The sequence below is a fragment of the Lissotriton helveticus genome, chromosome 7 (genome assembly GCF_964261635.1).
Source record: "Lissotriton helveticus chromosome 7, aLisHel1.1, whole genome shotgun sequence".
Classification (NCBI taxonomy): Eukaryota; Metazoa; Chordata; class Amphibia; order Caudata; family Salamandridae; genus Lissotriton; species Lissotriton helveticus.
The window spans coordinates 898,016,054-898,028,592 of record NC_136068.1 but is presented as its reverse complement, the minus strand read 5'-3'; the positions used below and the strand labels follow the sequence as shown (position 1 = coordinate 898,028,592).

The window sequence follows — 12,539 nt, the reverse complement described above, 5'->3', positions numbered from 1 at the left end:
TGGGATCCATCTCACTGGGACAGTGCCACTGCGCTGGCAGCTTGCATGCCCCTGTGTGAGAGTGCCATCTTTATTGCATGGTATGCCCCCACTTTTTGCTGAATTACTGATGTACTTTGACTGAGTGTGCCCTGGGCTCCTGTCGATCAGGTTCTCAGGGCCTGTGTTCCTTCCCTAAAACTGTGTTGAAGCTAAAACCCAATTGTCATCTCTGGCCACCCGTCAGCCCCTGGTTAATAGTACCATATGTACCCAGGGCATTGTGACCAGAGAAGACCCCCTAAGGGCTGCAACACTTATTGTGCCACCCTTAGGGGCCCTGCACCCTGACGCACACGCACTGCCTTTGTTAAGTTCCACACTCAACCTGCAAAGAGTCGACATGGCACACATCCCAGTGTGCCATGCCCACAAACCCACTGCCCTGGCATACATCAGTCACCCCTCTATCTGGGCCTCTATCTCGGTGCCCTATGCCAGTGGTGTATGCACAGGTGCATGAGCCCTGTGCCCCTACAGTACCCAGGGCCATTCCTGGGCACTGTGTGCAGTGATGCCATTAAGAGTATATGGTGGTGGGAGGTTGTCATTACGAACTCCACAGCACCATAGTGGCTACACTGAAGACTGACAAATTTGATATCAAACTTCTCAGCACATTAAACCCACACTGATGCCAGTGTGGGATTTAATGTAAAATGCACTACAGAGGTCATCGAAGAGATGCCCCCTGAAACCTATTGGTCCCTGTCCTTCCCCTACCTGTAACACCCCTAAATATAGTATTTAGGGGCACCCTGAACTTTCCTCGGATCCCGATTTCGAAACAAGAAAAGACCAACGAGAAGACCTGCTGTGCAGCTGCTAACAAGAGGACGACACCAACTGACTTGGCCCCAGCCCTCTGGGGTGGATCCTTGAACCTGCTCATGCTAAATCCCAGCGTCTCCTGCGGACAGCAACCTCGAGCACCCCAGACCTGCCTGCCTTGACCCTTTTAGAGACTGGGACTCCCATGAGCAGTGGTTCTGCTCAAACAGCAATACCCCTGGGGCCAGCCAGGAACCGTGAATCCAGCACACTCTGCACCTGCCGAGCCCGGCCTGTGCCAGAGTAGGCAAAGACCCTGAGGACGTCCCTCTTGCGATTCTGACCTGGAATCCAGTGCCCAAGGACCCTCCATGATGATGCCTGCAGCCTCTGAACCAGGGACCCCTCCAACTGTGACAAGCAGAGGGTAAGATTTCCCGACGTCAAGACACCTCGGCGCCTCCCGGTTCCTGTTGCCAACTCCGGTTGCCCACCTATCCTCCAAGATCCCAACTTACCCCTCGAAGTGTTGGTCCCTCCTGAAAAATCTTTGTCCCCGAGCCTGCAGCCTTTGTTCCCTTTTCAAGATCTCAATTGAATAACCTTGAGCGCCAGACTGCTCAAATGCACCCTGCACCCAGCCGCCAGAGTGCCCTTGGCAGTGGAACCTTGGTCCTAACCTACTACCCCATTTGCCGTGAGCAAGTGACCAGGAGCCCAGCTCCCACATCCGCGTGGGCTGCTAGCCAGCAGCCACCAACCGAAGGCCCCCTGCCTCTCATTGGATAACATCGGGCCTAACTACCTCTGCACCCCGCTGCCCCTGTGCCGCTGAGGGTGTACCAACTACCTTCCTGACCCAGGGAGATCCCTGAGTCTATACTCAGAATCTTAACAGTGCCAGTCGAGTACTTACCTATAAGCCGATAACTCACTTCTGGTTTCACTTGTAAATTCTTATAAGTGTGGAGTTCTGAAACGTTAAAATCCTCTAAAATCAACCGAACAACGAATTCTGATTTACTCACCGTTTATCAGGAGAGACCGCAGTGCTGTATCTTTCAGCCCAGTACTGACCCTGAAAAGTAATATTAACCGTACTTAACAGTAACTCGAATATTCTTCCCTAGGATATCATTGCCTGCTTTTTGCTGAAAAAGTTTCTAAGTGTCTATTTTTGAAACTTACAAATATTCTTTAAAAATCGTTCCAACGATAAAAACTTAATTACTTGCCTGTTTTAGATAGCTGTCAGTGCTGAACCTAGGAGCCCAGCACTGGATTACCAAAGTAACGTGAACATACTACACCTGCAAATTGAATTTCCTTCCATAGGATAACATTGGTAATTTCAACTGGAAAAATGTCTGTCAACTTTTATAATAAAATAATATTCCTTAAATCAATACTGTAACCAAAACGCTTTTTCTTAACTGTTTACAGGACATGTCCCAGGATTGGATCTAGGATCCAGTCCTGGGGTTTGAAAAGTAATCTACAAAGTAACTAATTGCATATAACTAGAAATTCCCATTGAGCTCAATGTTGCATTGGGTTTGAAATTGTGCTGCCTATTGCAACATCTGTATCTATTGTAATCAAAAAGTCTATTGCCTACTTTAAAAGTATTTAACTAAAGTAACTCATTCTGAGAGTATATTTTGATACCTTGTTGTTTCTAAAATAAAACAATATCTTATGACACAAAACCTTTGGCCTAGAGTTCAGTTCTTGAGTGTGAGAGACCATTTACTGCTGTGTATATAACAAATGCTTTACACTGTCCTCTGATACTGCCTTACTGCTCGACCAGGCTACCACTTTAGAGGGTAAGGTTATATCTAACTTTAGCCTCTGCCAAACATCTGTGGACTCTGTACACACTGTACTTTACTAGGTCCAGTTTGTACAGTCACTTTCTTTCTCCCTGTGAGGGAGAACATGACAGTCAACATGGCACTGCCTGCCAGCATAGATAAGTCATCCCTCTAGCAGGCCTCACAACCCAAATGCAGGGTTCACTATACTATAAGTGAGGGCATATCTGCATGAGCAGGTATGCCCCTACAATATTTGATACCATGTCCCAATATTGTAAGTGCCAGAGAAGCCATAGAGAGTACATGGACTGGGAACTCAATAGCTAGAGTTCCACAGCACCATGACGGCTTTACTGAATATAGGAGCGTTTGATACCAAACCACTCCTTTCAGTCAATCCACATTGATGCTAGTGTGGGATTTATTGTACCATGTACCCAGAGGACACCTTAGAGGTTCCCCCTGAATCCCTACCAACCCTGATGTGGTCTCTGACAGGCTATAGGTAGCCAGCCACAACCAGATGTTTCTGGACACCTGGTAGACAGCCCCTGCTATCTGGGACCCGAAACCATGCACATCCTGGGCAGAGGTGTCATGCCTCCTCCCCCAGGATGGGCCAGTACTCGAAGAGGGAAAGCTCAAAGGCCTGCCTCGTTTGTAACGCGAGCCCCTGGCAGCCCCTGGTTTGACTCCCACTTCGGGCAGGAAAATTAAAAAAGCTGGGTGTGCCCACCTCTACCAACCCCACCCCTGAGGTGAAGCACAACCTTCAGTACCATCTATCTTGACGTTTGGGAGGGGGGGGGTGGCCAATCAGGGCTAGGTTTGACCCTTCCCACATGAGGGTGGGCATAATAGTGTAGTCACCCAAGGTAAGGTGCCCATTGGCTCGAACTGCTACTCGTCTAAAACTTCTCCCACATAGTATTTACGTGGCTCCTGCAGACCTGATCCTCAGATCTGCGACTACTTAAGAAGAGAGAAGACACCCTGCAGAAGAATCCAGAAGACAACTGGTTGTCCCCAGCCCTACCAGCCAGTATCCAGCTCCAACGAACCTTCCACCTGTCTGGCAACAGCGACCTCCAAATTACTGCGGAGGACTGTTTCCTTGTCCAAAGACTCCGGGTTGGGGTGAATCTTGGTCCCCAGTCTACTCTGCATGCACACAGCCCGAGTGAGAGGCTCACCTGCAGTGACGTCTCCCTGGCTAACCTGACCTCATGTCCAACGTTTGCTGACCCCTCCTGCCCTCCACGACTGCCTGTAGTGTGAATTCAGACGCGCCCCCCTGACCATTAACCTCCTCCCCCCGCCCCCTCTGCACCCCAACTCTCCTCTGGCAGTGGTCTTCCTCCAACATCCTCCGATGCCACACCTGAAGCCTCTTTAATTTCAAGAAAATCCCCATTTAAGAGCATTGGGCGCCCGCCCAATGTCTAATTTGCTCCCTGCCACCCCCTGTACTGCTGGTGTATGTTTGGTGCTGCCTTGTGCTAACCCTAAAAACTTGGCCCCTGCAACTGATTTACTAACCTGCAAGCAGTTATGTTCCAGGCACCTCCATTCTGTCTTCATTGGAAAGCATTGGTTCAAACTCAAATCTTGACCTCTGCACCCAGCCATCCCTGGGCTGCTGGTGGTGCAGCCTTGGTACTTGCCTAACCCCTGGCCCTTGCTGACATTTGCCTCAGAAGTCTGAAAGGTCAATGCTTACCTCTTTAACCGCAATATTGTTTCCTCCATAGGATAACATTGGACAGGTTGAAAAAAGGTTGTCCACTTTTGAAAGTGAAAAGTATTTTAATTAAAAACATACATGCCTTATTACGAAGACTGAAACCTTAAAATAGTACAAAGGATAGTTTTATAAAATTAGTGTTGATCTCCTTCTTGAGTTGTGTGTCCAATAAATACATTGTACTCCTTTGTGAGGCCTAATGCTGCTCGCCCACACTACCACTAATAGAGAACTTTGGATTTTAAAATGAACCCTGTACACTTCTGGGGAACCCCTGGACTCTGTGCACTGTATTACTACCTAGTGATATCATATACAGAGCAAATTTCCTATGCTAATCTACTCCCTTCCTACTTCAGGTAATTCAGTTCAGGGTGTTGGTACTAAAGATTGAACTACAGATTTTGAAGGGCAGTTTTCTTGCTTGCAAGACTTTGAGAGCTGGAACACATTAGCCCTGTTAGTCTTAGATTACTCAGGTGGACTACATTCAGTAAGCTTGTTGAAAGTTTGTTGATATTATGGTGCTCTTTGTACACTCTTCTATTGGCTTGATTAAAAACCTTTCCCATTCACTTTAGGAGCTCACTTCTCACCAGATAAACTTTGACCAGCAGATCAAAGTGTTGAACAACGATTTGGAGGCCTCTAAAACTACTTTAAATGCATTGCAAGAAAAGAACAAGTATCTAGGTAAGCACACGTAGTTCTTGTCTAGGAACTGGTCTTAGGTTTGTAATAAGTGGCAGGTCTCTGCACTTTTTGCCCCTGGATGTATCACTACCAATACCTATTTTCTCAGTTTTCTAAATTTGTTTATATAATAGAAATGTTTATCTGTCTTCTTTGATGCTATTCTTAGCTCTGAATATCATGCACAGACTTGTGCAAGACTGAATACCTCTGTTGAAGGATCCTGTATACTAGGTTAGTGTCATATGAAATTGACCAATTTGTCCAGCTCTTCAGTTCCAGTCCTTGTCTTGTGCTATTCTTACATTTGCCATAACTCCAACCATAGACTTCACTGATTTTTTTTTAAATGTTATTTATGCATAGTTAGTTGGTTTACTATGTTTTTCAATTACTAAGGAATACCCTTATTACTGACTTTTGCATTTCTGTTAGTGTGTATAGTTTTGCTTATGCAGTAATCTCTTCACTTATCCTCCTTGGGGAATAGTCCAGTGCTGTTGTAAGACTCCAAATGTTCACACGCACATTAACCTCAACATGTGAAGAGCTTAATCGCCTAAGCTTCCATCAATGAATAAGCACAGCTACCAGATGTGGCAGTTGGATAATAACCCCTTCGATACTTATGACGGAACCGTTCCGTCATCAGCATCGGTTGAGCCGTGCTGATGACGGAACCGTTCCGTCATGACCACACCCGTTTTTTAGAACCTTCAGCACAGCGGGAAAATTCGCGCCGCGCTGAAGGTGTTAAGACCACTTATGCCATAGCAGCTCAACTTTACTGCAGAAGCCACACTTCATTGACTTCTTTAAATCTATGCATCAATGTAGCTCCTTGCTGCCTGATTCCAAATTCTTGTTGACCCAATGTTCTCCAGAGTAGTTGAAGTTTTGTCTGCTAATTTAAAAGCCAGTGCTTTTGTCACTGTATCACAGAACTGTGAGACTAAACCGGTATGTTCCATATGCTGCAACAACTTTGCCTCAGGCAGGTTAGCTCTGTGAACATTGAATGCCAAGTGTCTCCCTGATTGTACACCCAAGCATTGTAACTTTCCAGATCACAGGAAACAAGTTTTGTAACTTGAGAACGCTTGGCTCAAAATCCTTAAATAGGTCTAGGTTTGGCTGACTTTGTGGCTTGTGCTCCACTTGTCTTTTGCTGAGGATTTCCAATCAGCTATTGCCCTTTGGTGAGAGGTTGTTTGGATGTGTGTTTTTTGGGGTGGGGGGGGAGTTGGGGGCCTTGTGCCCCCCGTACTTACCTTAACTTCAGGAGATAAACCTCTTCAACCACTTTACTCAACTGTGAGCAGTCCAACTTCAATACCCCCTATCTCCATTGGGCACGAGACACCAAATTTGGTCTCTGCAGCAGCACAGGGGTGACAGAGTGCACTCTTGATGTTTTGACCCTTGCCTGGTGTTGACCCCATAACTGAGATTGAATTTGTAACCTAGAAATTTGTACTGTCCACTTTTGTAAAGTGTTAATCTTTTTCCCGAACAACATATTTACTATTTTGCGTACATCTTGGTCTCAAAATAAAACTTGGAAGAAGCATATTTTTCTAAAATTGGTTTGTATCTTGTTTTCGAGTAGTTTATTTTATTAATCCGTGTGTGCATACCAAATGTCTCAACACTCCGGTTTTAGGCCAAAGACTGCGGGTCCACACTACCACAATTAGATCACTTTGGATTTACATTGAGCCCTGTACACTTCTCGGGAAATCTATGAACTCTGAGCAGGATATAACCACTTAGTGGTATACATATACATAGCCAGCTTCCTACACAGCCAAAGGTAATCCAGAACTGTTGAGCCAAACGTACATTGCCGAGCAGCAAAGGAAGTTCTATTAGGGCCACTCTTGCTTGAAGTAGAGTACCTGGACCTGTTCCTACTCTCGAGCCCAGTCCCAGGATGTCCACACGCCCTGCGTTTTCATACTTGTTCATCTATTGAGGAGCAGTTTCTGCAGCATATTCTGATGCACCCTGTATTTCATCATCCGGTTATGCAACAGATGAAGGTAGTCTGATGTGGGCCTTCTTGCATCACTGGGGGTTGCTATAAACATGCCAGTCATGCCTTACTCTTTTCCCAAGGGTCCCTTTCATCAAAGCCATCCTAGACATGGGCATTCCCTCGATCGAGGAGTCCAGGACATTCAGGCTATGATCAGATGTCAAAGTTGTCTCTCTACTGAGGCTTGGCGAGGAGGGATCAGAGGCTCATTTGCTTACTGATTTCCTGCATCCTGCTTGTTGACAACACAATGTAGTACATGTGAGCAATGCAGTGAGATATGAAGTCTCCACATGCTCAGCACCAAGGCAACCTCTAGGGCTCATCCAGGTTTTGAAGGAGATGACAAAATATTTGCCGTGGTCGTTTCTCATCCACAGTTGGACCAGTGTTAAACCCCTCTTGTACCACACCCCAAGCTGATTGATAGACTCATCAATGCTGGTTTAGAAGCTCACCTAGGAGATGTGGAGATCTAAGACCTGGTCTCCATCAGAGACCCGTCTTCCCTGCAACCTGCTGGAGTTGCTTGCCATAACTGAAAGCCTTCCTGATGTACATTCTAAGAAAGCTCTGTCTCTGAGACACATTCTCCCTAGACTAGAGCATGGGCCTAGTGTACGCCATCACACCACCACCTCTCATGCCCAAGCTCTGAAGATCCGGAATGATTTGTCACAACACATCCTAGTGGCTCCGGATTGGGCCAGGAAAGTGGTACCAGACACTTCTGGGCGAGAGCATCAATCCTCCACTTGGACTTCTGTTGCAGCAGTAGGGCCTGCACAATCTACACCTCCATGAGTGGAGATTGAGATGCACTAGTAGTCTTTATCCTATCTTCCTTCTAAAGTTGTGGTTGTCGTCCTTGCAGCCTGTATGCTTTCAAAGTTTGGTTCCCAAATATTCAATAAGCAACAACGTGGTTCCGGGACCAGCGAGTCTCTCACCACTTGTGATATAGTCCGCATAACCCTCACCCAAAAGTCAGCAATCTGAGGGCAGTCCCATATGGTATGGAAGAATGTACCCTCCTCACCGCACCCCCGAAGACCAAACTTATGTGTAGCTTTCCCCATCTTATGAAGGGCGACCCTAGTATAATAAACACGATGCAAAATTTTTAACTGTATTAATCGGAGGCTAGCTTATATAGCAACCTCCCGTGGCGAGGAGAGCGCCGTCTGCCAGTCCGACTCATCAAACTCACCCACCTCAGCAGCCCATGCTGTCCTTAACTTCAAGGTAGGGTCAGGCAGGTTATTAAAGAGTTTACGATAAACCAAGGAGGTCACCTTTTTGGGCATATGTTCCGTGAGAAGCCTATCTTCTAATGGGGTAGATTCAGGTGGCTCCTCACCGGGCCGGACTAGTGACTTCAGGTCGTGACCAATCTGCAAATATCGGAATTGCTCCGTGTGCGCCAGGTCATATTGTTCGATAAGTTGTTCAAAGTAAAGGATGGCCCCACGCCTCCAAAGGTCTCCAACCGTAGAGATGCTAATCAGGTCCCAGGCTTCAAAGCCCTTACTATTACATAAACGGCCTAATCGGCATGACTACCAGAGCGGCGTCATTTGCGTTAGTATGTCCTTACATTTTAGGCGGGCGAGGCCAAATACCACACCCGTACCGTATGAGCCGTCAGGCCAATCAAGGCCGCAGCACTTTTTGAGTCTTAGAGCGCGGCCATCACTCCGCCGCTCCCAAGGTCGTACCTGTCCGCTTTGTATGCCGGCTCAGTCTGCGGAGCGTGCAGCCATTGATTCACAATCTTTAACTGGGCCGCCCAATAATATAATTGGGTATCAGGGAGGGCTATTCCTCCATCGAACCAACCCCTAACCAGTTTATATCTAGAAATGCGCGCTGGTTTGTCCACTCAAAGGAGACCGGAGACCAGTGCGTTTATGGACGTGAAATACTTAGGAGGCACTAGAAATGGAGTGCTTTCAAGGAGATAAAGCAATCTGGGCAAAGACATCATTTTAAAGAGCGCCGCTTTCCCCAGAAGGGTCAGTGGTAAAGTGTGCCAATGTCTTACATCACTACGAAATCTTTCAACGGGGGGGCACCAAATTATGCTGAAAGAAGGCCTCTTGGTTAGGCGTTACCCAAACCCCAGATATTTAAAGGGTCTGTCAGTAACCACCAATTGACAGTCGGCTGGAAGCCGCGGTGGGGGTCCTTTAAGGACGAACAAAACAGACTTGGACCAATTAATAGTGTACCCTGAGGCCCGCCCAAAGATTTCAAATGTTAAGGAGTACTATAATCTAACGTCTGGGCAAGGTCAAATAAAGGAGGATGTCATCAGCGTATAGTGATATACGGTCCTCCCATGTCTCAGTCCAACAGAGTCCTCTAATCATGGGGTCCCACCGTATCCATGCTGCCAAAGGCTCAAGGATCAGGGCAAAGAGCAGGGGCGACAGAGGGCACCCCTGACGCGTGCCTCGTCCGAGTTGACAATCCCTGGAAATTAAAATGAAAATGATTTTTGTAAAGCGCACGCCCTGAGGCGTCCAAGCGCTGAGACTGAAAGAGAGAGTGCGGTTACAAAAGAGTGATATAACCAGTAAGAATTCTATTTATTAAACAAACGTTTTTAATTGCTTGCGAAAAGTGAGTTCTGGATTGGACCTTAGATATTGGTGGAGGGCATTCCACATCTTGGCCACATTAAAGGAGAAAGAGCGTCCTCCCGCTCTAGTTCTCTTTATTTTGGGTATTGTGGCATGGGTTGAGCGCAACTGTCTGACAGGGTGGTACGGGGTGATAAGGGAGAGGTTGATTGCTGGACCAGTAGCCCAGAAGGCCTGATGAGCGAGGCATAGGGATTTAAAACTGATTCTCTCCCTAACAGGAAGCCAGTGTAGGCTTTTTAGCCCAGACTTAACAATGGCCTGCGAGGAATTTGCAATAGCGTCCGGGCAGCACAGTTTTGTATTGTTTGCAATTTTCGCAGGGTAAAGTCAGGTGCTCCCAAATACAGGGCATTCCCGAAATCCAAACGGAACGAAATATAGCAGTTTGCCACTACATGCGCTAGTGGTTCAGTATAAAGTAGCTTCACCCACGCACAAAAATCGGGGCCGAAGCCTAGGTGCCTGAGAACCGCGAAAAGATAAGGCCATTCAACCATGTCGAAAGCTATGCGGGCGTCCAATGAAAGGATCACACCGGTTCCGAAATACTAGGTATCTGTGCCATCACCGCGTGGACCCGTCTGAGATTAAGAGCGGTATTTCGGTTTGGCATGCCCCCGGATTGGTCCGGATGGATCAGCATCCCTAAGTGTGGGGTCTACCGAGTAGCAATCATTTTGGCCAATATCTTCGCTTCCGCATTCAATAGGGAGATTGGGCGGTAGGATGTGCACACGTCCGGGGGCTTGCCCGGCTTCGGGATGGCGATGATTGTAGCCGTCCGCTGGTCCCTTGGTAATTTTCCCTTACGTAAGCTATCCTTAAACATCTTCAGAAGGTGCGGAGTCGTCAAGTCAGATACCAGTTTGTAGAGTTCTATAGGGATCCCGTTGGGACCCATAGCTTTGCCTGATTGTAGAGAGTGAACCGCAGCAAGGACCTCATCCTTTGTGAACTCAGACTCCAGGAGCGAGGCCTCGTCCTCCGACAAGGAAGGCATTTTTATATCCTTGATATAGGTTTGTGCTTCTTCTGTGGACTTGCAGGAGGTGGGGGTATACACCTTCTCATAGTAGTCTGCTAGGGCGTTTACGATGTCTGCTGGAGTGGTGACTAACACACCCTCTAGGGTGTGGAGTTGCGCTATCGTCCTCTGGGCCCTTTCCTTCTTATCCAGCCAGGCCAATAGCCTTCCCGCCTTATCCCCTACTTCATAAATAGTGTGCTGCGTGCGTTGGAGTCGTTGTCGTACCCGTTCTCGCTGATGTTCAGTGAACTCAGCTTGTTTGAGGCGCAGTTGTTGCGCTGCTTCCCCAGTAGGATCGTTCTCGTGTCGCGATTGTAACACTGCCATATTGGCTTCGATCGTCTATGACCGCGTTCGCTGCCCGCCTGTGACCCGTTATCGAGGCTATCGCTTGTCCCCTTAATACTGTTTTATACGCCTCCCACAAGATCTCTGGCGAGCGAACCGAATCCACATTTTCTTTGAAATACAATTTTGTAACTGTAACCCACTCTTTCCTGATCTGCGGGTTCTGTAAATAGCCAGGGGTAATCAGAAAAATACGTCTCCTAGTTTTCAAATGTGAGGTATAGGTCATGGAGCTCGGAGAGTGATCCGAAATGCCTCTTGGGCCTATTAGCTTACCCCATTTGACAGAGGCACTATCAGCGGAAAGGAAAAAGTAATCAATGCGGGAGAGACTATTGTGGACCCCCGAGTGAAAAGTGTATGCACGGCTCCCGGGATGCTTGAACCTCCACCCATCCGTAAGACCTAACGCATCTATAAAACCAGCCTGCCGGGACTTACCAGGCCCTGGTGGTCTGCCTGGGTGTCGGTCAAGCTCATCATTCAGAATTGCGTTGAAATTGCCCCCTATGATAAGCTCTCCCTCGGGCAATGACAACAAAAAAGCACTAAGGGCGGGAAGCGCTACATTATGAAGTGCCGGTGGAATATATACTGTTACTACATTAAATTTCCTCCCTCTCCCACAGCCAGGAAATGGCAGCAAACTGACCCTGCGCGTCCTTCCAGACCAGCTGTACAATTAAAGGGAAGCGCTTGCGCACCCATATTCCCACCCCATCTGGAGCCAGATGAGAACTCAGAGTGCACGATCATTGTGTATCCCCAGCGGTCCATAGCCTTACATGTCATTCATACGAGATGCGTCTCCTGGAGCAGCACTAGTGCCGGTGCTGCGCGGTGTACATACTGTAGTACCAATCCTTGTTTAATTTTATCCCCCAACCCATGCACATTCCAAGTAAGTAGGGTCGTTCGAGACACCGGGGCCATCAGTGGGGTGCTAACCTCTGTCGCAGTGCCTGTTCGATCAGAGTCTTCCATTACAATCAGGGCATCCCTGTGGACCCACCTCTGTGGCATGTATCGTAGCAGGTAAAAAGTCAAATTGTAGCCTAAAACTAAAAACTAACTCAACCCCCCCCCCCCCCCCCCCCCCCTTGGCCGCTGCTGCCACAGTTTGTGCATTATCATAGCAAATAATACTACCAACCCTCCTCTCCCTTTGAACATCCCTCGTACTCCTCTCCACCCCCATCCTGCTCCCCTGCCTGTGGACCTCAAACTGCCCACCCCCCAACATGGCAGAGTGCCTGTACTCCCCCAAACCTATGCTAATCGCGCAGGGGTAAGCGAGCCCCCCAACCCGTGGCAATCTATAGTGTCGACAGTAAAACACAGCCTTCAGTCTTGAACATAGCCCTTAAACAAATATTATGACCTATCTAGGCAATCGCAAATTTAACATGTT

At 47.7% G+C, this 12,539-nt stretch overlaps 1 protein-coding gene across 2 annotated transcripts in view; it reads left to right on the top strand.

Annotated features, from left to right (window-relative positions):
- HMMR (hyaluronan mediated motility receptor) overlaps positions 1-12,539 on the top strand; it is a 472,605-nt gene that overhangs the window by 78,660 nt on the left and 381,406 nt on the right. For both annotated transcript variants that reach the window (XM_078653402.1, XM_078653403.1), the window contains one exon: positions 4,956-5,067. In XM_078653402.1, the coding sequence (XP_078509528.1) occupies positions 4,956-5,067 (112 nt within the window). The remainder of the gene's footprint in view (positions 1-4,955; positions 5,068-12,539) is intronic.